Source organism: Xenopus laevis, chromosome 1S (genome assembly GCF_017654675.1).
Source record: "Xenopus laevis strain J_2021 chromosome 1S, Xenopus_laevis_v10.1, whole genome shotgun sequence".
NCBI classification, from domain to species: Eukaryota; Metazoa; Chordata; class Amphibia; order Anura; family Pipidae; genus Xenopus; species Xenopus laevis.
In genome coordinates, this window is record NC_054372.1 from 192736354 (window position 1) to 192763541 (window position 27188).

At 41.4% G+C, this 27188-nt stretch overlaps 1 protein-coding gene across 1 annotated transcript; it reads right to left on the reverse strand.

The window, feature by feature from the left end:
- Positions 1–27188, reverse strand: tspan36.S (tetraspanin 36 S homeolog). The gene is given in 7 exon segments (NM_001092312.1): positions 1–193; positions 3062–3145; positions 5929–6075; positions 9013–9108; positions 9466–9540; positions 11512–11703; positions 27066–27188. Coding segments are annotated over 7 exon segments (723 nt in total). The 5' UTR covers positions 27126–27188; the 3' UTR covers positions 1–124.

Here is a 27188-nt window from a genome sequence, read left to right on the forward strand (position 1 = left end):
AGCTGTATAAGTTCAGAGTTTATTTACACAGACAACAAGATCATGGAGACAAAGGTTATGGGATTTGAACGAGCAGAAGTAAAGTTGTTCTTTAAAGGCTCCTTTGCGTTTTGTTCTTGGGCCCCTATAGGAGATGATAGGTGTGCCGGGCGGGTCTGCAGGAGATCACACACATACTTATCATTGCAAAGAGCTGGACAAGATAAAAGAAACCAGAATTATTTATTTGGGTCAGTTATTCCCCTCTACCAGAACTTTGTAAAAATGATGTTGTTTCTCTTTGAATTTCAGCTTTTCTTACAGCAAAAGACACCAAGCCAGTTACATGGAGCTACACGTGTAGAACCACGAGCCACAGCATCACAAAGAAACCAAGGGACAAATTCACTAAAGGACGAAGCGCCTAAGGCTAGGGTTAATTCGCTAGCGTAGCGCATTTTCGTTAATTCGGACGCTAGCGTAAATTCGCTAGTGTAACTTCGCACCCTTACGCCTGGCGAATTTGCGCAATGGACGTAACTAACGCAAATTCACTGACGCGTGCATTTTTCTGAACGCAACCTTTTACGCCAGACTTCCTTCGCCACCTCAGACCAGGCGAAGTGCAATAGAGTAGATAGGGATTGCTTCAAAAAAAGTTAAAACATTTTCTAAGTCCCAAAAAACGCTGGCGTTTTTTCTTTTTTTATGGGGGTTAAAAGATTGAAAAAAATGTTGGGGCTCCCCTCCTTCTCCCCTACATTTCCTAACTCATGGCAACTTAACTATACAGTGGTCACATGTGTAGGGCAAAATAAACATTTTATTTGATGTTTTGAAGGTTTCCCAGGCTTGTGTAGTGCTGCTACATATTCCTCCATTGTAACTTCAATTTGGCGCCGTATGCAAATTAAGTATCGCTAGCGTAACTTCGCTTTGCTTGGCGAATTAATGCTAGTGCAACTTCGCAACCTTACGCTTCCCCTGAGCGCAACTTCGGATTTTAGTGAATTTGCGTAGTGCTGGCAAAAATACGCCTGGCGAAGTGCGGCGAAGCGGATGCTGGCGCAACTACAAATCTTAGTGAATTTGCCCCCAAAATTCAGGTATGGGTTCCTTTATCCGGAAACCCGTTATCCACAAAGCTATGAATTACGGAAAGGCCATCTGCCTTTGGCTCCATTTTATCCAAATAATCCAAATAATAAAACAGTAACTTGTACTTGATCCCAACTAAGATATAATTAATCCTTATTGGAAGCAAAACCAGCCTATTGGGTTTATTTAATGTTTACATGATTTTCTAGTAGACTTAAGGTATGAAGATCCAAATTATGGAAAGATCTGTTATCCAGAAAATGCCAGGTCCCAAGCATTCTGGATAACAGGTTCCATACCTGTACATCATTCCTGTCCCATCTGTGTGATGCAGCCAGCTGCTAAAGCCCTTAATTTGTGCTACATTCTATGTACATCTGCAGGAACAGCAGCTCGATGGCATGAATTTTAAATGTCCTGAGCACTTTTGGAATCCTTCATATTTTTAAATGGCCCCATCGGAACTGATATCTACATTTGCAAATGGATCACTAAAGTGGATGAGGACCACAATAACGTGCCGATGTGATCGTTGCCAGATGGCATCTTCAAACTTGTTAAATCAATATTTGATCACGTTTGCACAGATAGAATTCAGCCAGGCCCTCCGATGGGCCAATAAGCTTCCAACTCATAAATCAGCCCATTTATGGTCACCTTAAAGGAGAACTAAAGCCTAACTAAAGAAGTAGGTAGAAATGTTGTACATGATGTTTTGTGCTTCTGCACCAGCCCAAGGCAACCACAGCCCTTTAGCAGTAAAGATCTGTGTCTCCAAAGATGCCCCAGTAGCTCCCCATCTTCTTTTCTGCTGATTCACTGCACATGCTCTGTGCTGCTGTCACTTACTGAGCTTAGGGAGCCACTCACAATATACAGTACACATAGAATAGAAATGTCACAATATAAGGCTGATTAGTAATTAATACACATAATTACTACATGGCAGCACAGAAACCAGTGCAATTAGCATCAGAATTGAATAATCAGCAAACCTGTAGCATCAGCTTATTTTACAGCCAGGGAAGCTCATTTTCTGCTGGATAATTAGTGACGAGCCCTAAGCTTAGCTTCTCAACAGCCAATCAGAGCCCACTGAGCATGTGAGTGTCACTTTAGCCTCGTGCAATAAGTTCACTATATAAAATGTGCCATTTTTAGTCACATTCATGTTTAGTTCTCCTTTAAGCCTCCAAATCAAGGAATCAGAACATGACAGTATTAGGCATTAGAAGTATTGTTATTTTCAAGTATCTTCTGTAACTCCAGTTCCTATGAAGCTGATATAGGTTGGCACTGTACAGCTGGGCACATGGGGCACTAAGTGAATACTAATTACAGCTGTAAGGTTCCTCATTAGTGATCCCCATGGCAGCTGTTTGGGGCACTTTTTAGGGTTGTCAATGTCCCAGACTAACTGCATTGTACGTAGAACATTCCCCCTTTCTATGGTGCAGCAGCCGATCCTCAATTCATTATGAAACAAGAACGTTCCTCACTATTTAGTTAATGTGCCCTTGAGCAGGGCCAGGCCAGCTGGGCGCCCCAGGCAACCCAGCTGGCCACACCGCCCCTCCGCCGTGAGCGACCACATCAGCGCGCGCATGCGCGCCTACACAAGAGCGCACGCATGCGCGCCTACGCAAATACACGCAGCGTCACCCCATCCCCTCACAGTGAGCGCGCGCATGCGTACTGGCATATGCGTCATTCGGCATCGCATTCACTCGGCAAGAGCAGCAGCGCAAGCCGGATTCAGAGGCCCGGACTGGGGTAGGCAGTAGTGGAAGGTACATGCCTGGCGCCCCCCAAGCTTTGCGCCCTAGGCATGTGCCTACTCTGCCTACCCCTAGTTCCGGCCCTGCCCTTGAGTGTTTGTTTGTCCCTCAGCACTGGAAGGTTATAAGAGGATAACAATACGGAATTGGCAGGGAAGGTAAAATAACTTTGGCATCATGTGGAATTAGAATCGTCCTCCTCTCACCTCTACAATGGCGAATCCAAGGATGACAAACATGGAGTAGCGCAGCACTTGGTGTATCAGAGTCTCCAGTTTTGGCTCACAGCCCTAGAGACAGGAGAAGAGTCATTTCCAATGTGCATTCATGATTGTACCCAACCCATATGGGACTATGGCAAAGAAAAGGAAATGAACGACCCAACGTAAGAGAATGTAAAGCAGCGTCATTGAGAAATGGTCTCATAAAAGAAATGTAAACAGGAATAGCTTTCTATTATCTCTCTGTATAGATAGACTATGAGCAAACTGGCTGTTCCTGCTGAATTGCGCTTAGTACAGGGGAATACCTATGCTGCCATAGTTTTATGGGATCTCTCTGTACAGACTATGAGCAAACTTAGGGGACTGTTCCTGCTGAATTGTGCTTAGTACAGGGGAATACCTATGCTGTCATAGTTTTATGGGATCTCTGTACAGACTATGAGCAAACTTAGGGACTGTTCCTGCTGAATTGTGCTTAGTACAGGGGAATACCTATGCTGCCATAGTTTTATGGGATCTCTCTATACAGACTATGAGCAAATTTAGGGACTGTTCCTGCTGAATTGTGCTCAATACAGGGGAATATCTATGCTGCCATAGTTTTATGGGATCTCTCTGTACAGACTATGAACAAATTTAGGGACTGTTCCTGCTGAATTGTGCTTAGTACAGGGGAATATCTATGCTGCCATAGTTTTATGGGATCTCTCTGTACAGACTATGAGCAAACTTAGGGGACTGTTCCTGCTGAATTGTGCTTAGTACAGGGAATACCTATGCTGCCATAGTTTTATGGGATCTCTCTATACAGACTATGAGCAAACTTAGGGACTGTTCCTGCTGAATTGTGCTTAGTACAGGGGAATACCTATGCTGCCATAGTTTTATGGGATCTCTCTATACAGACTATGAGCAAACTTAGGGACTGTTCCTGCTGAATTGTGCTCAATACAGGGGAATATCTATGCTGCCATAGTTTTATGGGATCTCTCTGTACAGACTATGAACAAACTTAGGGACTGTTCCTGCTGAATTGTGCTTAGTACAGGGAATACCTATGCTGCCATAGTTTTATGGGATCTCTCTGTACAGACTATGAGCAAACTTAGGGGACTGTTCCTGCTGAATTGTGCTTAGTACAGGGAATACCTATGCTGCCATAGTTTTATAGGATCTCTCTGTACAGACTATGCGCAAACTTAGGGGCCGTTCCTGCTGAATTGTGCTTAGTACAGGGGAATACCTATGCTGCCATAGTTTTATGGGATCTCTCTGTACAGACTATGAGAAAACTTAGGGACTGTTCCTGCTGAATTGTGCTTAGTACAGGGAATACCTATACTGCCATAGTTGTATGGGATCTCTCTGTACAGACTATAAGAAAACTTAGAGGGCTGTTCCTGCTGAATTGTGCTTAGCACAGGGAATACCTATGCTGCCATAAATGTATGGGATCTCTCTGTACAGACTATAAGCAAACTAAGGAGGGTGTTCCTGCTAAATTGTGCTTAGTACAGGGGATACCTATGCTGCCATAGTTTTATGGGATCTCTCTGTACAGACTATGAGCAAACTTAGGGACTGTTCCTGCTGAATTGTGCTTAGTACAGGGAATACCTATGCTGCCATAGTTTTATAGGATCTCTCTGTACAGACTATGCGCAAACTTAGGGGCCGTTCCTGCTGAATTGTGCTTAGTACAGGGGAATACCTATGCTGCCATAGTTTTATGGGATCTCTCTATACAGACTATGAGAAAACTTAGGGACTGTTCCTGCTGAATTGTGCTTAGTACAGGGAATACCTATACTGCCATAGTTGTATGGGATCTCTCTGTACAGACTATAAGAAAACTTAGAGGGCTGTTCCTGCTGAATTGTGCTTAGCACAGGGAATACCTATGCTGCCATAAATGTATGGGATCTCTCTGTACAGACTATAAGCAAACTAAGGAGGGTGTTCCTGCTAAATTGTGCTTAGTACAGGTGAATACTCAAATGGGCTTATCATAATTGAGGCCTATGCAGACACATCAAGAGAGAAACACATCAATGGACCAGAGCAGTCCATACCTGCAGGGATTTTCATAACTGCCGAATATCTGGCCAATCTCTGATCATATTGACCAGGCAAGTAGCCCTAGTTTTAGCCCCATACAAGGGCCAATAATCAGGCTACTCTGTAGTTCAGCCAATGTTTGCCTGTGTATATCCAAATGATCACATTCGGGGAAGTTAAGGTGGCCATAGACTCCAGGATCCGCTCGTTTGGCGACATCGCCAAACGAGCGGATCTTTCCCCGATATGCCACTAAACTGCGTGGCTATATCGGGGGTAATTCAAACGTTCGGCCGTATGGCCGAACGATCGAATTACGATGCGCCAAGCGGCTCCGACGGGTCGGTCGGGTAAAAATCCAACCTTCCCGATTGATATCGTGGCCAGATATCGATCGGGAAGACCCGTCGGAAGCCCCCATACACGGGCAGATAAGCTGTCAAATTGGTCCAAACGACCGATATCGGCAGCTTTATCTGCCCGTGTATGGCCACCTTTAGGGAAAGCAATCCAGAGACTCATGCCTTCACTTCCTGGTACATATTAGTATTAGCCAATACAAAAGAGAAGTCTGGAAGGAAAGTTTTAGCCTCCCTGCAATGGCCTGAAATAAAATGTGAGCACACAAGACAAATAATCATCATATATATTTGTAAGTTACTTTTGTTACTAAATAACTGAAAGTCCCTGTCTGAACCACGCATTGTAGCATCACTGTGCATCCTCTAGCTGTGTATTGTGACATCACTTCAGTATTTGTTGCTGATCCTGGGCAGCTAAATGATACTTACCTCTGTGTAAATGTCCTTTATCTGCCCAATCACTCGCTGGCAGTCCTGGGCATTCTTCTTACAGCAACTCAGAGGCAGGGACTTGTTGTTTTTATACCAGTCTGTCTCTTCCCAGTCAGTGTAATTTTTCCTTCCACAGCACTGCAGCTGCCAGGAATAAACACAGGCGTCTGTTCATTTACACTATTTCATATAAAATCCAAGGCCCGTCCCATTATTAAAGGAGACAGTGACACATCTCCGCTTATTAAATCCTATTCCACAACCAAGGACCAGGACTGCCTAGTCTCCTGGACTTCTTAATCTTAATATTCTTGCCTAATACAATCTTTCCATCCATTTTGCATAGATTATTATAACATATTAAAGAAACAGTAACACCAAAAAATGAAAGTCTTTAAAATTAATGCAAATATAATGTACTGTTGTGCTACACTTTTAAAATTGATGTGTTTAGTTCAGAAACTCTACTATAGTTTATATAAACAAGCTGCTGTGTAGCCATGGGGCAGCCATTCAAGCACAGGATACACAGTAGATAACAGATAAGTACTACTATAGTTTATATAAACAAGCTGCTGTGTAGCCATGGGGGCAGCCATTCAAGCACAGGATACACAGTAGATAACAGATAAGCTCTGTAGTATACAATGGAATTCTTCAGAACGTATCTGTTATCTACTGTGTATCCTGTGCTTGAATGGCTGCCCCCATGGCTACACAGCAGCTTGTTTATATAAACTATAGTAGTACTTATCTGTTATCTACTGTGTATCCTGTGCTTGAATGGCTGCCCCCATGGCTACACAGCAGCTTGTTTATATAAACTATAGTAGTACTTATCTGTTATCTACTGTGTATCCTGTGCTTGAATGGCTGCCCCCATGGCTACACAGCAGCTTGTTTATATAAACTATAGTAGTACTTATCTTTTATCTACTGTGTATCCTGTGCTTGAATGGCTGCCCCCATGGCTACACAGCAGCTTGTTTATATAAACTATAGTAGTACTTATCTGTTATCTACTGTGTATCCTGTGCTTGAATGGCTGCCCCCCACGGCTACACAGCAGCTTGTTTATATAAACTATAGTAGTACTTATCTGTTATCTACTGTGTATCCTGTGCTTGAATGGCTGCCCCCATGGCTACACAGCAGCTTGTTTATATAAACTATAGTAGTACTTATCTTTTATCTACTGTGTATCCTGTGCTTGAATGGCTGCCCCCATGGCTACCACAGCAGCTTGTTTATATAAACTATAGTAGTACTTATCTGTTATCTACTGTGTATCCTGTGCTTGAATGGCTGCCCCCACGGCTACACAGCAGCTTGTTTATATAAACTATAGTAGTACTTATCTGTTATCTACTGTGTATCCTGTGCTTGAATGGCTGCCCCCATGGCTACACAGCAGCTTGTTTATATAAACTATAGTAGTACTTATCTTTTATCTACTGTGTATCCTGTGCTTGAATGGCTGCCCCCATGGCTACACAGCAGCTTGTTTATATAAACTATAGTAGTACTTATCTGTTATCTACTGTGTATCCTGTGCTTGAATGGCTGCCCCCACGGCTACACAGCAGCTTGTTTATATAAACTATAGTAGTACCTATCTGTTATCTACTGTGTATCCTGTGCTTGAATGGCTGCCCCCATGGCTACACAGCAGCTTGTTTTATATAAACTATAGTAGTACTTATCTGTTATCTACTGTGTATCCTGTGCTTGAATGGCTGCTCCCATGGCTACACAGCAACTTGTTTATATAAACTATAGTAGTACTTATCTGTTATCTACTGTGTATCCTGTGCTTGAATGGCTGCCCCCATGGCTACACAGCAGCTTGTTTATATAAACTATAGTAGTACTTATCTGTTATCTACTGTGTATCCTGTGCTTGAATGGCTGCCCCCATGGCTACACAGCAGCTTGTTTATATAAACTATAGTAGTACTTATCTGTTATCTACTGTGTATCCTGTGCTTGAATGGCTGCCCCCATGGCTACACAGCAGCTTGTTTATTCAAACTATATCTATGTTTCTGAAACAACACTAAATTATATTGTCTTTCCTTTAAAGGGGACCCGTCACCCACACCTAAAAATCTGTATAATAAAAGTCCTTTTAAAATGAATCATGAAACCCAAATTCTTTTTTTTATTAAAACAACAATACTGGTTATAAACTTAATTAAAGCTCTCAGCTGTCAATCATATATTGCCTGCCCCTCCTCTATGCCTTAGGCATAGGCCTTAGGCATAGAGGTGGGGCAGACAATTACTTTTACTTTCCATTCTGCAATTTGTAGATGTCACTGCATTCTTTACATTTCCCTTCCCGTCTCCAACATTTCATTTTGTAGCCAGTGCATTGACATGGGCATCAGGTGCCCCATTTTGGTGCATAAACAAGATTTTGGCATAATCTAAAGCTTGTCTTAATAACTGTGTCCACAAAATGGATACTGCCTGTTTCAAGCGATTGTGAATTGTAAGACTAAAAGAAACAAGATTTCAAAATTTTATTTTTGTGTAAGTGAAGTTTATTTTGCTTGACTTAACATCATAAAACAGGATTTGGAATTATCTTTTTGGGTGACAGCTCCCCTTTAAGACACTTTCAGTTTTTGGTGTTACTGTTCCTTTAAACAGGGAAACAGGGAAGTCCCTGAATATTACATGTAACTATGACATGGGCTGCAATTGCATTTCCTAATTTGAATATATTCTGCTGAGGACAACTATGTATTGTTATTGCTACTTTTTATTCCTCATCTTTCTATTCAGGCCTCTCCTATTCATATTCCAGACTCTTATTAAAATCAGTGCATGGTTGCTAGGGGAATTTGGACCCTAGCAACCAGATGGCTGAAATTGTAAACTGGAGAGCTAAAAAGCTAAATAACTCAAAAACCACAAAGTGAAAATGATTTGCAAATTGTCTGAAAATATCAATAACACAAAATAACAAAAAATATGTAAACACCCCCCAGCCACTGAACATGTCATTAGTAATACAAATAAAATGTACAACTAAATATGCATATTCTGTTATTATTATTGTCATTGTAACTTTACCTGTTCTTGGATAAAATCTACAGTTGAGCTTTGGACATCAGCCCCACTGTACTTCTTGTACAGGTTGTCCATGTTTTTTTCCAGTTCAGGGTTAATCTAAAGAAATGCCAAATCAATATTAATATATATCTGCTTCATCCGAATTAGGGATGCACTGAATCCAGGATTCGGCTCGATATTCGGCCAGGATTTGACCTTTTTCAGCAGGATTCAGGCCTAATCCATCTGCCCGGCCAAACCAAATCAGAATCCTAATCGGGAAGGGAAATCGCAAAACATGGAAGTAAAAAATGTTTTCCCCTTCCCACCCCTAATTTGCACATGCAAATTAGGATTCGGTTTGGTATTCGGCCGAATCTTTCGCAAAGGATTCGGGGGTTCGGCATCCCTAATCCAAATATTTTCTGTGTTACAAACTCTTAAAATATTTCCTTTCCATCCTAAAGTACCCACCTTATTGACATACACAAGGCCCAAGATAATGGCAGCCACTCCCGCGGCAAAGATGATGGAGATCAAAAACATGAACTGGAAATATGGGAGAAAAAAAACGTCATATTAAAAAAAATACATACATAAATGCCAATGGGAAGAACATTGAAAGTAGACTTCTTTAAAAAGAGGGACAGTCTAAACAATGAACACAAGAACCACAGAGCAACTCAGGGAAACACCACTTTCTGGTAATAGACAACCCCTTTGGGAGCCTTCAAGTGGAGATCGTCCCCCAGGACCAAATCATGACCATTGTGAGGTTTTGAAATGAAATTAGTATATTTTGGTTCATTGCATGTAGAAATATCCTTATAGTATGTCACAGACCAGCAGTTGTGTCCTCTCCTACTAAACAAAGACCACCAACTTTCTACCCACTAGACTTCAAGTCCAATTTAGTTTTAATGCTACTGTCCAGATAAACCAACACAAGTCTTTTTGTTATCTGGTACCTTTATTGTCTGGTCCAATATCCACATCTCTAATGATTCATTAATACACAGGTGGCTTCCCCTTTCCTCTCCTCTCTCCAAATCAACCACCTCTTCCTTTCCCTGCTTTTCACCAATACCTACCATTTTTGTCTGTGTTTTCTGCTTTGAGGGTATCTATTATATAATACACAAAAGCCATGAATATCCTGTAAATTATATCCTTATAAACGGTGAGTTCTGATGTCATCAGTTATAAACGGTGAGTTCTGATGTCATTTCTGTCACATGACTCACTGAAACTTGTGTATTATAATAAATAAAGTACCCCCAGTTGTAAAATATGAGGATATTAGAAGTTACCTTGGAGTTCCATGACCTGTATAAAAACACTCGGCCTTCGGCCTCGTGTTTTTATATGGTCATGAAACTCCTCGGTAACTTATAATATCCTTATATTTTACAAAAGGGGGTACTTTATTCACTATATTATCTATTATAGGTGCACAACTGAAACCCCAACTCTTCAGAATCTATAACTGCCTGGGAGCTCCTACCTGGTGGAAACTTCTTAGCCTGTGTTGCTCTTCAGCCTTGCTGGGTATGGTGTAAGACAGTTCCTGATTGGAGAGGTCTTCTCTAGTTTGAGTTCTGCTTTTCTTTTAGTAGCTCCTGGCTGGATGACCAGGTAGACACTGGTATACACCATTCAACTTTCCCTATTTTTGAGGAACAGACTAGAGCAGTGGCTTGCGAGCAACATGATGCTCACCAACCCTTGGATGTTGCTCCCAGTGGCAACAAAGCAGGTGCTGACTCTTTAATTCCTGGCTTGGAGGCAATATTTGATTGCATAAAATCAAGGTGGACTTCCAAACAGAGTCAATTGCAGGGTTGGACTGGGCTGGTGGAATACCAGGAAAAAACCCGGTGAGCCCCAGTATCATTGGCCCTACTGATCCAAGCCAGCTCCCCCTCCCTTCCTCGCCTCCTGTCTCTTCATCACAGCCACAGAGCAAGGAGGTGGTGTCTGGATGAATGTTGGGAGGGGTGCCTGCAGGACACTGGGAGGGGGGCACTTAAGGTTGCAGAGTGGCAGGCCCTGGACACCCCAGTCGAATGCTGGTCAATTTACCAATATTTTGGGCCCTAAGTCAAATTGCTGCTTGGCCCATTAACATCTAATTATGAGTTATACATGAGTTGATTGGCCAGGCATTAATTAGGGGCATGGTCTACAATGCTGGAAAATATGCTGATCTGGCCTGTTTGGAACCAAATGTGGGTTGATTTTGGACACTCCCATGGTACTCCCCAAGCAAATGTTGTTATTCCCAGACCATAATCTGAAAATGCCCCTCACCCCTCCCTGATAGGGGTTTAGCCCCTGACAGTGCATTTTTGGTCATAAGGAGTGAGAGAAGGAACAAGCCTGGGTAAGAAATGGATTAGGTAAAGTATAGACAGACTTTGGCACATCTGTTGATCTTTGATGTTACAGGGTTGGTGGGAGTTGTAGTTTTGTCTAACTGCTGTACTGACTAGCTAGATGCCTTTAAAGGACCATACTCACACATCCCAATCCGCAGCAGGATTCCTGTGTAGTGGAACAGCAGCCTAAAATCGCGATGAAGAACATGACGACGGCTATGGCAAGGATGATCACCGACGGCAGCATCACATACATGTTCCCAAGAAGGTCTTCATATTGTTTATATGTAACTATAGTGCTTATTCCAACATAGGCCAGACCCACAGAAGCCGCCTGAAAGAGAAAAGAGAGGATAAATCAGAGCATTTTTTGGTTATAGCCGTCAATTAGATGATAGTGGGTTAGTGAATGGTATGGATGGTAAGAATGTGCTTAACGGAGAAGGAAAGGCTAAAAGTAAGTAAGCTTTATCAGAAAGGTCCACCTACATATCCAAGTAAACCCTCAAAGTAATGCTGCTCTGAGTCCTCTGTCAAAAGAAACAGCACATTTCTTTCCTTCTATTGTGTACTCATGGGCTTCTGTATCAGACTAACTGTTTTCAGCTTAATCCTCCAGGGCTAGGGCTTGAGCATGCTCAGTTTGTTCCTCTCCCTCCTCCCCTCCCTGCTGTAATCTGAGCTCAGAGCTATGAGTGAGCAGGAAGTGATGTCACACCAAGCTAATATGGCAGCTGCTATCCTAAACAAACAGAGAGCTTCAAGAGCTGTTTACTCAGGTATGGTAAAGCATTCTACTGAATAAACCAGTGCACTTATATGGCTGCCTAGCTGGGTCTTAAGAGAAACAATATTGAAGCTCCCGTCCACATAACCATGTTGGATGGATGAACACATTTTATCATTGTCACCGCCTGATCTATATTTGTACATGATGTATTGAAATTACAAACACAGTTTGCTCCAGGTCTAGTAACCCATAGCAACCTATCAGAAGTGGGATTTCAAGTGGCAGACCAATATATATGCTACTGGCTGATTGTTATGGGTTACTAGGAATGGGGCACCTGCTATTACACAACCTGTCCATGTAGAACCTTACCAGGCGAGATTGACATGAACAACTTGTGTGTCACATAGTAACTGTGGTTGATAAAATACACACCAAGGTCATAGTTACAAGGATGTATTTCCTTTACCAAAACAGTTCCCCATAAAATACCACTGGATCTGTCACCCAGTATCTTAATGGGACATGTGGGGCCCCTCAGAGAACACAGTGCTATGGGCCCTCATATTACTTGCCAAAAATGTAGCATAATCCCCCCTGCTGGCACCAAGAAAGGCATAAGGTATAGGACACATCATTTGCTATAGATACTTTTAAAATTCCAAGATATTTGTAATAATTATGTTCTGCTAATATAATGAATCTTGTAATAGCAAAGTCCCCTGCTGCCCAGTTTTCTGACTGTGATTTAATGAGCAGAATGAGAACTGTTCTGATGTTGCTGTCGCTAAGGAAAACTTTACGATGGGTGAATAAACTCGCCTGGCGCAAATTTGCAGCAATGTTCTGCGTTTCGTAGACGTCATATACATTTGGTGGCGGTATAAAATTTTGGACGCGCGTCCACAAAGTCAACACTATTCAACACTATTCAAAATTGACGCGAGCAACTTTTTCGGAAGTTCATCCAAAATTGACACGGGCGTCAATTTTTGAGTTTCACAAATTTTTCACCATTTCACAAATTTCTCAGGAAATTTGTGAACTTTTCGGGAGAAATTCACCCATCACTACACTTCAGCCAAACTGACCAGCAGGTGGCACTGAGCAATTTTACATTTATTTTAAATGTAAGAAGGCGTTTCATCTTCCCAGCCCCCTATCTTCTCCATTCCTCTTCTTTCTACCCCTTCACCCAGGTTTTATTTCCCTACCTCTTCACATCGCTTTTTCATGTTCCAGGCTGATTATCCAACATAACTACCAACTGTCCTGTTTTTAGTGGGACAGTCACAATTTTGAAAGCTCAACCCGCAGTCCCGAATTTAGGGATGCACCAAATCCACTATTTTTTGGATTCGGCCAAAGTCCCGAATCCTTCGCGAAAGAATCTACCAAATACCATATGCAAATGCAAATTAGGGGTGGGAAGGGGAAAAAATGTTTACTTCCTTGTTTTGTGACAAAAAGTCACATGACTTTTCCTCCCTGTCCATAATTTGCATATGCAAATTAGGATTTGGTTCGGTCGGGCAGAAGAATTTGTCTGAATCCGAATCCTGCTGAATAAGAAGAATCCTGGCCAAATCCCGAACCGAGTCCTGGATTTGGTGCATCCCTACCCAAATTGTTACTGAAATGTCCCGACTTCCTCTTTGATCTCCTGCACTGAACAGCCAGAAAAAGATACAAAGTTTCTAAAACATTATTGGCTTTTGACAGAGAGCCCAGAATACGTGACAGGTGCTCTTGGATACTTCTGTAACAATTTAAGATAAGCAAAGAAACAATTGTAACAATTTAAGATAAGCAGGTCTCTTGGGGAATCTGTGGGTGTCTTGGAGAGTTCCATTTCCAATTGGGAAGCCCTGGGCAGAAAAAAGACAGACTAGGCCCTATTAATACAATATATTTTATATATCTTGACAGCGCTATATAAATAAATGATGATGATGATATATAAATATTTATATATATAAGAGTGGGAGATGCTGTATTGCTTTACTTTACTCAGACATTCTCTGTATATATATCTGCAGCTAAAGACCATGTTATGAAACAGAAGAGAAGTTCACCTCTTCATTCAAGTGTATTAATGTAAATACAAATTCCTGTAGAAATGAAGGGAGAGGCAGAGTTTACTGGAACATGAGTGAGGCTGAGGGGGACTCGGTGTGAATATGGGGGCGGTTAAGTCAGATGGAAGGGGGGATAGTCCATTTATTCTTTTCTTTGCAAACAAGAAACGATTTAAGTGAAGTGAGTCCGTGTGGAGGAGGAAGTGCAGATAATCAGCTTCTTAAAGGAACAGTAACACCAAAAAATGAAAGAGTTTTAAAGTAATGAAAATATCATGTAGTGTTGCCCTGCACTGTTAAAACTGATTTGTTTGCTCCAGAAACTCTACTATAGTTTATATAAACAAGCTGCTGTGTAGCAATGGTAGAAATTGATAAAAAGGCTATATAGTACAAGTTAAATAGTGGATAACAGATAACACCATTATGTTCTACAGAGCTTATCTGCTGTGTAACCTAAGCATTTTCTCATTTGAATGGCTGGCCCCATGGCTACACAGCAGCTTGTTTATATAAACTATAGTAGTACTTATCTGTTATCTACTGTGTATCCTGTGCTTGAATGGCTGCCCCATGGCTACACAGCAGCTTGTTTATATAAACTGTAGTAGTACTTATCTGTTATCTACTGTGTATACTGTGCTTGAAAGGCTGCCCCCATGGCTACCCAGCAGCTTGTTTATATAAACTATAGTAGTACTTATCTGTTATCTACTGTGTATCCTGTGCTTGAATGGCTGCCCCCATGGCTACACAGCAGCTTGTTTATATAAACTATAGTAGTGTTTCTGAAGCAAACACAGCAGTTTTACTAGTGCAGGGCAACACTGCATTTTATTTTTATTACTTTAAAACAATTAAATTTTTTGATGTTACTGGTCCTTTAAGGTCACCAGATGACCTGGATAACCCCAATACCCACTTCAGGCTTGGGGCAGACTAAGTGGATCTCAGATCGCAGAGAAAAGTAGGCAAAGAATCTGCTCCTCTGCTGCCCTAATTGATGTTCCTGCATCCGGAAGCATTGCCTCCTCTTGCGTGCAGGTAGACGCATTCACACCAGAGCAGAGACAATGTTTCCAAGTGCAGGAAGAGCAGCAGCAGCAGCAGGGGAGAGGAGTCTCAACTTGTGAGAAACACAGGCCGAGATGCACATTTGTGTGGCCTTAGCCTTAAAGGGACACTGTCATGATTTTATGGTGTTTTTCATTTCTAAATGACACTGTTTATACTTTAAATAATTCACTCTACAATGTAAAATTTCTTTCCTGAACCAACAAGTGTATTTAGTTGTAATATTGGTGTGTAGGTGCATCTCAGGTCATTTTGCCTGGTCACGTGATTTCAGAAAGAGCCAGCACTTTAGGATGGAACTGCTTTCTGGCAGGCTGTTGTTTCTCCTACTCAATGTAACTGGACGTGTCTCAGTGGGACCTGGATTTTACTATTGAGTGTTGTTCTTATATCTACCAGGCAGCTGTTACCTTGTGTTAGAGAGGGGGTGATATCAGTCCAACTTGCAGTACAGCAGTAAAGAGTGTGTCGCTAAGGAGGCAATTTCACCAATGGAAACTGGATATTGCAGTGCACTCTGGAGTCAAAGATCGCTCAGTTCAGTGTAAGATTAAAAGTATCTTTATTGTTACTTTCAATTAAAAGGAAAAAACTGTCCAAGGTCTGACGCGTTTCGTAACAACGTACTTCCTCAGAGAGCTGTGGTAAGCCAATCCATACATAATTACTTATGGGAGATTGAATATTTGAATGAATGGTGCCGTGGGTGGATCTGACCAGAACAATAAGAGCAGGGTTCAGGGCAAAATGCACCCAAACCACTTCACTTGAACGGTGAGCGGTGATTGAGGCAAGTAAACTGTTTAAAAATAGGATTGGTGGTGAATAGGAGTTTACTTGAGAAATCTGAAAAGGTGATGGACTTTTTTGTATATATTCGTACAGCAGTAAAGATTGACTGAAGTTTATCAGAGGACAAGTCACATGACTGGGGGCACCTGGGGAAAATGACAATATGTCTAGCCCCGTGTCACAATACAAAATTAAATATTAAAAAAATCTGAAATCTCTTTCAGTGCAGAATTCTGCTAGAACTGCGCTATTAACTGATGCATTTACCTGTGACAGAATCCCTTTAAAGTGCGGATCTTTTCATGTATGGGCAGCTTTAGTTGAGAAATGAGAATTTATCGACTGATTTAAACTGCCCAAGACAGAGAGAGTAATGAGCGGTACTTATTGGCCTCAAACTCACCAGCATGTATGTTCCAAAGGAAATTACTTCTTGATGTTATAAATGTTCAAAATACAATGTCCTGCAAATTAAACTGTAAGCTCTACAGGCAAGGGACCTGCTTTTACTGTGCCACTTAAGGGTGCATACATTTTGGAGCTCAGGAAGGGACCTGTGAACTGCGCCTAGACTCTAACTCAGACTCTAACTCAGACTCTAACTCAGACTCTAACTCAGACTCTAACTCAGACTCTAACTCAGACTCTAACTCAGACTACATTCAATTCCAAAGCGCCAGGCTGGGAGAGGCAAGTAGGTATCCTAAACTCCTGCCCCTAACGTGTGTAAATTGCAAGACTTATGTACACAGGAGATAGGGTTGTCAACTTTTGATAAAATTTCTACCCACCAGTGGTGGGGGCGAGAACAATATGGGCGGGCTGGGATGTTAAAGGGGGTGGAGCCACATCACGCGATGGACAGAACGCAAAGAAAAGTTTTGTTTCCAGCAGATTGGGGGTGTGCCAAGGGCTTTTGTTAAAGGAGAACTAAACCCTAAGAATGAATGTGGCTAAAATGCCATATCTTATATAGTAAACTTATTGCACGAGGCTAAAGTTTGAGCTTGTCAATAGCAGCAATGATCCAGGACTTCAAACTTGTCACAGGGGGTCACCATCTTGGAAAGTGTCTGTGACACTCACATGCAAATCCAATAAAGGGAGAAAAAATCCACAATATGCCCTCATATTATACTGCAGTGGCTCAGAAACTATTAGTCTACTTTATGCAAGAGCAGCCTTAAGGTCTGTGTCAAGGGTGAGGTAAAGGGGGTGCTGTGCTGTGGAGGCAGACGAGGGACGGGTGAGTCCTTGAGGCAGGAGCTGTTTTTTTAGTGTCAGATTAAAGCCAAGTCAATGGAAAACAGGCCTGAAATATCAATAGGGTGTATCTCCTTTAAAGGAGAACTAAACCCTAAGAATGAATATAGCATAGTAACATAGTAACATAGTAACATAGTAACATAGTAACATAGTAACATAGTAACATAGTAACATAGTAACATAGTAAGTAAGATTGAAAAAAGACACATGTCCATCGAGTTCAACCTTTTTTTTTTTTTTTTTTATTAACTACCTATCTGCCAGTTGATCCAGAGGAAGGCAAAAAACCCATTTGAAGCCTCTCCAATTTGCCTTAGAGGGGGAAAAATTCCTTCCTGACTCCAAAATGGCAATGGGACCAGTCCCTGGATCAACTTGGACTATGAGCTATCTCCCATATCCCTGTATTCCCTCACTTGCTAAACACCATCCAACCCCTTCTTATACCTATCTAATGTATCTAATAGCAACAACAAAAAAATCCAGGTTTTATATACTATAGTATATCTACTATTTTATGAACTTATTGCACCAGGGTAACGTTTCAGCTTGTCAATAGCAGCAATGATCCAGGACTTCAAACTTGTCACAGGGGGTCACCATCTTGGAAAGTGTCTGTGACACTCACATGCTCAGTGGGCTCTGATTGGCTGTTGAGAAGCTAAGCTTAGGGCTCGTCACTAATTATCCAGCAGAAAATGAGCTTCCCTGGCTGTAATATAAGCTGATGCTACAGGTTTGCTGATTATTCAATTCTGATGCTAATTGCACTGGTTTCTGTGCTGCCATGTAGTAATTATCTGTATTAATTACTAATCAGCCTTATATTGTGACATTTCTATACTATGTGTACTGTATATTGTGAGTGGGTCCCTAAGCTCAGTAAGTGACAGCAGCACAGAGCATGTGCAGTGAATCAGCAGAAAAGAAGATGGGGAGCTACTGGGGCATCTTTGGAGACACAGATCTTTACTGCTAAAGGGCTGTGGTTGCCTTGGGCTGGTACAGAAGCCCAACACATAAGGGGTTATTTATCAAGATCCGAATTTATCTCAGTATTTATAATATCAAAATTCGAACAACTCCGAATTCCCGAATGGACCTTATTTATGAAGAAAAATGCCCGAAAAAATAGGGACAACCTTCGGAGTTTCAGAGTTTTTGGACTGGATATCGGTACTGAAACCTTCTCCATTGACTTATACAGGACCTCAAGAGCTTTTAGATGCCGGGGTTTCGGAATTCTGAGTTTTTAGACCATCAGATAATACATCTCAAAAAATTCGTAGATTTCTTTTTTGTTTTGAAAACAAGAATTATTCGAAGGTTCGAATATTCGGAGCTTGATAAGTAACCCCCTTACTGTACTGCATTTCTAGTCTACTTCTTTAATTAAGCTTTAGTTCTCCTTTAAGGGTATTACAAATTTACCAGCAACTCCATTGCCCGCGGGGCTGTGTCGCAATGGGGCAGTTCTATGATGTTGTGGGGGGCGGGTCATGACATTAAGGGTGGGGCTATGACATGGAGATCGGGTATTGGCCGACTGCCGTGTCAATCATAGGGAATCCAGCCCAGTTTTCCTAATTTGGAGAAGCGGGCAGGCAATTTTGACCCAGGCAGTACGGGCTTGTCCAGGTCACAAACAGACATGTGGAAGCCAGAACTGGAAACACGCAGCTGCCCAGCGCATGCAGAAGGGGTAGTACAGGCGGGCACTAGGACCACACGGCCTAGGGGTGCCCTCACAGTAAATCCAGAACTGAGTAGAGCTACACAAATAAAAAACATACATAAACAAGGGAAGAGGTTAAAAATAAGGAAGAAGTTTTCTAATGTCAGTTAGTGTAAAGCATTGAAAGCAGAAGTGCCGGTGCCTGTGACCTATAGAAAAACTGTAGTAAAAATACACTAGAACCTCATGATAAAGAGCATTGTGCAACATTCCCTCTGTTCTACTTTCGGTTAAAGGGTAACTAAACTCTTCTCGGACCCTCATCCATAATTGGCCGTGTAATGAAAAGTAATTTTTTTCAAATTTTCAGTCTTTCCAGGGCAGCCTGGAGCCTCCTCCTATTAATACGAATGAGAGACGACAATAGAAATAAAGGGGTAAAGGAAAATGAGGATTTTATAAATAAAGGAAGCCATGTTTCCTCCCCTAGAGATACGGCGGAACAATAAATCCCTTTCCCTCTTTGCTGTATCACTCAGACACTCATATGACTTCATTGCCTTCCACTTGTCTTTACTGCACTTTGCACTTTGCGCACAATAATCACGTCACCTGCTTTGTAATAAACCCAAATGTTTCATAACTTGTGACTCTTAAATCTGCAGGCGGCTTCTCTCTGCTCTGAGCCCGATGGTTTCCACGTATCACAGAACATTTGAATGGACTGATCCGAAGGATAAGGATAGTTGTGGGCTTATCAGAGCCATACAAGAGCAGTCGGTCAAATTTCAAATAATTTTCATGTAGACATTGATAATCTAAGCCCATTTGTAGTGATGGGCGAATAAATTCGCAATTACCACGTTTGGCTACCATCGCAATTGGCGTGAAAATTCGCTGGTGAAAATATGCCGGCAACAAAAGATTTTGGACGCACATCGGAAAAGTCGCTCGCGTCAAAACCATAGCGCTTCAACATTATTCAGACGCCGACGACTTTAACGATGGCGTCAGAATTTAACGCGTTTTGCCAATTTTTCACAGTTTTGCGAATTTCGCAGGAAATTTTTTCGGCGAAGCGAAACGGGACAAATTCGCCCATCACTACCCATCTGCAATTGGTTTACATTTTTATAGCATTTCTAGAGTTGCCACCTGTTCTGATTTGCCCAGTTTTCCAAATAAGGAAACCCCAGGCAGGATCTCCCATGATTGATGACAGCCAATCGCTGATCTTCCATGGTATAGCCCCCACCCATGTGATGTAGCACGCCCTTTTCTCCCATCATTACAAAGTACTAAAGTGAATGTGAACATTCTCTTTAAAGGGGAAACATTGCAAAAATGAAAATTTAATATAAGCTTCCTCATACAGAAGTAAGAAAAAGCTAAATACAATCAATTAAACATTCTGCATTGTTTCTGAAATAATCAAGTTTATCTTCACTATCCCTCTCTCAGCATCTGTTTCTCTTCATTCTCTCTTCATGCAACAGTTGGGTGTCAGATATTCACTGACAGTTAGATCCAATATATCTTATAGGGGGGGGCTTCCTTTCCTAGCAGATGTATTAGAGCTCCCTCAAATAACTGATTCCAGTAGAAACAAAATGTAACAAAAAAACTGCCTCTTGCACAAATTCTGCATGTAGAGAGACATGATGTCTGGTGAGTTTAATAGAGTGAGCTCTAATACATCTTCTAGGCAAAAGGAGCCCCCCCTATAAGATATATTGGATCTAACTGTCAATGAATATCTGACACCCAACTGCTGCATGAAGACAGAATGAAGAGAAACAGATGCTGAGAGAGGGATAGTGAAGATAACGGTACATGATTTTTAATTGGTTGTATTTAGAAAGTTTCTTATTCCAGTGTACTGAAGCTTATATTAAATGTTCATTTCCGTGATAGTTCGCCTTTAATAATTAATAGTAATTAGAGCCAATGCTGAACTGAGCTGATCACTGTGCCCAGACTGTGCCAACAACTTCAGCGTCCCTTTGCCGGCACATAATATGGCACTATGAGTTAACTTGGGAGTCTCATACATTTCACTTTGCTGGAATTTCCTCCCTTTGACTGGATTCCAGTTACTACGGGGCCTGGGGCAGGTCATGCTTCTGTGGCCCCTCACCAGGGATTAACACTTGAGCCAATCAGATCTCATTCTGGGGCTCCCTTTCTGGAATCTCATGTGACTATTTCCTGACACGGCTCAGAGGAATGCTCAGAATTTGCACGTGGAAGGATATAAAACGCCTTTATTATCTGAAAGGAAGAAGTGTCACAAGAAGGTTGCCCACGGGGGAGGCGAGGGGATTATAATATCCCTGAGTCACAGTCACAAACAGGAACATCTGGGCACCTTTTAATACCATTTTCCTGAATCCCAGGGATAAAAAGGATTTTTTCCCCCAATATAAGGAATTATTGTTTGGTTTCCACTGTGAGGAGACCGACCCATTAAAGGAGAAGGAAAGGCTAAAACTAAGTAAGCTTTATGAGAAAGATCTATATAAATACACCAGTAACCCTCAAAGTAATGCTGCTCTGAGTCCTCTGTCAAAAGAAACACTACATTTCTTTCCTTCTATTGTGTACTCATGGGCTTCTGTATCAGACTTCCTGTTTTCAGCTTAAACCTCCAGGGCTAGGGCTTGAGCATGCTCAGTTTGCTCCTCTCACCGTTTCCCTTCCCCCTCCCTTCTCTTCTCCCTGCTGTAATCTGAGCTCAAAGCTATGAGTGAACAGGGAGAAACTCAGGCAGGAAATGATGTCACACCAGGCTAATATGGCAGCTCCTATCCTAAACAAACAGAGAGAGTTTCTAGAGCTGTTTACTCAGGTATGGTAAAGCATTCTACTGAATAAATATAGTGTTATAGTTTGCACTATTGTGGCTAATCTATTGCTAATAAACTGCTTCGGCAGCTTTCGTTCTCCTTTAAATGCACAGTACAAGGGCCCAGTACAAAGGCTCATTATTGCTTCTATCTGCACAGAATAATACTCAGCATTGTTATACTCTGAAATACATTAAAAGAAATATTCCGCTCTCTGTACTTAGCTCTGAAATTCAGAAGCAGTCATATACTCCAGCCTGCGGCACCAGGGATTGGACTGATACGCACCACAAAACCCGCAACAATTTTGTCTCACTCCAAACGCATTACGGTCAGTGGAGGCTTTTCTAGTAGCTGCGACTTTTTTTTACAAAAATGCATTAAAGTCAATGGGCATTTTTTTCTTATGGCGACAATTTTGCCATGGTGACACTTTTGTCAAGGGAAATTTTTTTGCCGTGGATTTTTGCCATGGTTTTGCGAACAAATTCTCAGATGCCGAAGTGCGGAATTTCAAATTCAGTCATCGTTATGGGGCAGATTTACAATAGCATAGTCATAAGGACTGTGCAGAGGAAAGGTCTCCACAGATTTTTTAGAGAAGATGTCTGCAAATGAAGAGTAGCAGGAAGGTAACCCTTCCACAGACGTTGCAGCAAGAACCTGGGAAGATTTTAGACAAGATACCTCACAGCCTACACCCCATTGAAGGATTTTGTTAGTAACCCAATCAACTGTGAGATTGTGTTTCTCTAGCCAGATGAGGCCTAGATTATTTAAAAAAATTCAAATTTTTGTGTACTTCCACTAGAGAATAGTTATTTGAAAATTTCGAAATATCGAAATTTATCATGCGCTGTCTCTTTAAAACTTCGACTTCGACCATTCGCATCTAAAACCTGTCGAATTGCTGTTCTAGCCTATGGGGGACCTCCTAGAACCTAGCTGGAGTCAATTGGTGGACTTGGGGGGGTGGGGGGAACTTCGATTCGTACATTTTGAATACGCTATTCGATTGAAGACAGACCTATTCGGGCAAAAAAAATAAAAAAATTTAATTTGAATTCAAAATTCGAACCTTGATAAATCTGCCCCATTATATGTGATAAATATATAGAATTACAATTTTGGTTCACTATAGAGAACTACAAGTTTTCAGGTGGAATTCCCCTAATTAAATAGAGAGAAGAACAATGTTCAGCAGGAGATACAGGCAAAGTGTTGCAGTCTGTCCCAAAACAGCAATTTTTATAACAGGGTTTCCCTACAATATGATTAACAGAGCTCACATGCCGACCAATAGGGATAAGTAAGAGCATGTGGGTTCATTACTGACCCCCATATCTGCTTATTAGCAAAGGAGTGATAAGTAGCCTGGGGGAGTGGATCGGATTTGTAATTTACCTTTGTGCCTCCTTAACTAATGTCACTACTCCATGTGTTTCCAGATTTACAATACACTTAAATGTATTTCTTTTTACTGCCAATTTGGGCATCCGTGATCCAAGTGCTCCAGGTATGTAATACTTAATGTTTATTCTTAGGAAGTCACTTTTATTAACACAGAATTGGCACAATTCCAGGGAACAGCCATCATATATATCACAATGGACCTATCATCTTGCCCCAGATTATAACAATTTTGATAAAGCAGAATCCAAAATGCAAACACTAAGGTGCAGCTCCTCTTGCAGATACAAGCGGCTTCACAGCTGGGTCAAGTTGTTGCTATGGGTGACTTCAATTATCCAGACATTGACTGGGGTAATGGGGTTGCTAAGACAGAAAAAGCTAGTAGGTTTGTAAATATGCTGAATGACAACTTTTTATTCCAGCTCGTTCAAGAACCTACTAGGAATAACTCTCTTTTGGACCTTGTAATAACTAACAATACTGAACTCATCTCTAACATTTGTGTGGGTGAGGGGCATTTAGGGAATAGTGATCATAACATGGTCTCCTTTGAGATTCTGTTGCAGAAGCAATTTTATAAGGGAAGAACTAAAACACTAAATTTCAGACGTGCAAACTTTGACAGTATAAGGGCATCTCTGTAACATATTAAGTGGGAAATGCTTTTCACAGGGTTCAACACAGAACAAAAATGGGAAGTCTTTAAAATGCTGCTTGATAAATATACTTGTCAGTATATTCCCCTTGTAAGCAAGGAACGTCGTTGCAAAGCAAAACCTTTTTGGTTCAATAGAAGCGTTGGTGTTGAGGTGGGTAAGAAAAGACGTGCTTTTAAGGCTTTCAAGTTAGCTGGTACAGCCAAAACATTTATAAGGTACAAGGAGGCCAATAATTAATGCAAAGAAGCTATAAGGCAAGCTAAAATTGATATAGAAAAGGATATTGCAGCAAGCAGTAAAAAAAAATCCAAAATTATTTTTTAAATATGTTAATAGTAAAAAAAAATGACCCTTACTATCAGAGGGGGGTCAGCTGGTTGATGAAAACAAAATAAAAGCGCAGATTCTGAACTCATATTTTTCATCTGTCTACACAAATGAGGAACCAGTAAGTGAAGGTTTCCTTCTTAATAGTCCCAATTCTAGTAATACAACTAATGATGCATGGTTCACACATGAAGAAATTCAAAAGAGACTAGAACATGTTAAGATTAACAAAGGTCCGGGGCCAGATTGTATTCATCCCAGGGTAATTAGCGAGCTTAGCTCTGTGATTGCCAAACCTCTTTACTTAATTTTTCAGGATTCAGGATTCATTGAGATCTGGAGAGACTGGCGAATTGCTAATGTGGTGCCTCTATTCAAAGGATCCCGTTCTCAGCCTCAAAACTATAGGCCAGTTAGTCTGACGTCAGTGGTAGGAAAGCTTTTCGAAGGGTTAATAAAGGATAAGATACTGGACTTCATAGCAAATCATAATACTATGAGTTTGTTCCAGCATGGTTTTATGCGTAATAGATCTTGCCAGACTAACTTAATTTCTTTTTATGAGAAGGTAAGTAGAGACCTAGATTCTGAAATGGCAGTGGATGTGATTTACTTAGACTTTGCTAAAGCATTTGATACAGTGTCACAAAAAAGGTTACTGGTTAAATGAAGGAATGTTGGCCTGGAACATAGTATTTGTACGTGGATAGAGAACTGGCTAAAAGATAGACTACAAAGAGTGGTGGTAAATGGAACATTTTCTAATTGGGCCAGTGTTGTTAGTGGAGTACCGCAGGGCTCTGTACTAGGTCCCTTGCTTTTCAACTTGTTTATTAATGACCTGGAGGTGGGCATTGAAAGTACTGTTTCTATTTTTGCAGATGATACTAAATTGTGCAGAACTATAGGTTCCATGCAGGATGCTGCCACTTTGCACAGTGATTTGTCTAAACTGGAAAACTGGGCAGCAAACTGGAAAATGAGGTTCAATGTTGATAAATGCAGGTTATGCACTTTGGCAAAAATAATATAAATGCAAGTTATACACTAAATGGCAGTGTGTTGGGAGTTTCCTTAAATGAGAAGGATCTTTGTAGATAACAAGTTGTCTAATTCTGGGCAGTGTCATTCTGTGGCTACTAAAGCAAATAAAGTTCTGTCTTGTATAAAAAAGGGCATTAACTCAAGGGATGAAAACATAATTCTGCCTCTTTATAGATCCCTGGTGAGGCCTCATCTGGAGTATGGGGGCAGTTTTGGACTCCAGTCCTTAAGAGGGATATAAATGAGCTGGAGAGAGTGCAGAGACTAAGTGCAACTAAATTGGTTAGAGAGAGGGAAGAGTTAAACTATGAGCGGAGACTGACAAGGTTGGGGTTGTTTTCTCTGGAAAAAAGGCACTTGTGAGGGGACATGATTAGACTTTACAAGTACATTAGAGGACATTATAGACAAATAGCAGGGGACCTTTTTACCCATAAAGAGGATCACCGTACCAGAGGCCTCCCCTTTAGACTAGAAGAAAAGAACTTTCATTTGAAGCAACGTAGGGGGTTCTTCACAGTCAGGACAGTGAGGTTGTGGAATACACTGCCGGGTGATGTTGTGATGCTGATTCAGTTAATGACTATAAGAGGGACTTGGATGATTTTTTGGACAGACATAATATCAAAGGCTATTGTGATACTAAACTCTATAGTTAGTATAGATATGGGTATATAGAATTTATGTAAAAGTAGGGAGGGGTGTGTGTATGGGGCTGGGTTTTCATTTGGAGTAGTTGGACTCGATGGACTTTGTCTTTTTTCAACCCGATTTAACTATGTAACTATGTAACTATACTATACCTGCTATCCCACAGTCCCACTCCCTTCCCAGAGACTATTATCCACTGTTACTATAGACACCATCTCTCCCTACTATACCTGCTATCCCACAGTCACACTCCCTTCCCAGAGACTATTAGCCCACTGTTACTATAGACACCATCTCTCCGTACTATACCTGCTATCCCACAGTCACACTCCCTTCCCAGAGACTATTATCCACTGTTACTATAGGCACCATCTCTCCCTACTATACCTGCTATCCCACAGTCACACTCCCTTCCCAGAGACTATTATCCACTGTTACTATAGACACCATCTCTCCCTACTATACCTGCTATCCCACAGTCACACTCCCTTCCCAGAGACTATTATCCACTGTTACTATAGACACCATCTCTCCCTACTATACCTGCTATCCCACAGTCACACTCCCTTCCCAGAGACTATTATCCACTGTTACTATAGGCACCATCTCTCCCTACTATACCTGCTATCCCACAGTCACACTCCCTTCCCAGAGACTATTATCCACTGTTACTATAGGCACCATCTCTCCCTACTATTCCTGCTATCCCACAGTCACACTCCCTTCCCAGAGACTATTATCCCACTGTTACTATAGACACCATCTCTCCCTACTATACCTGCTATCCCACAGTCACACTCCCTTCCCAGAGACTATTATCCCACTGTTACTATAGACACCATCTCTCCCTACTATACCTGCTATCCCACAGTCACACTCCCTTCCCAGAGACTATTATCCACTGTTACTATAGACATCACCTCTACCTACTATAGCAGGTGAAGATGGTGTTGGAGTTACTGTTCATCTCCCCATGTGTCATCATAACATTAGTGTTCTAATAACAATGAAAACTATCAGTAGTAAAAACACAAACCCATGGCTCTGTACAATAGAAAAACCCAAATCTTTTCTAAACCAATTCCTGGAAATATTTAGGCAGAATCCATTACAGAGAGACACGGTCCTTTAAGAGACTTACCAAAAAAATGAGGCTGACCAAGAAGAGGAAGGTTTTGGAAGTGAATAGGGCAATACCCATGGTGCTGCTGCGTCAGTGCTGGATATAGAGAGAGAGAATAACTAACACTCCTCGCTGCTCTGC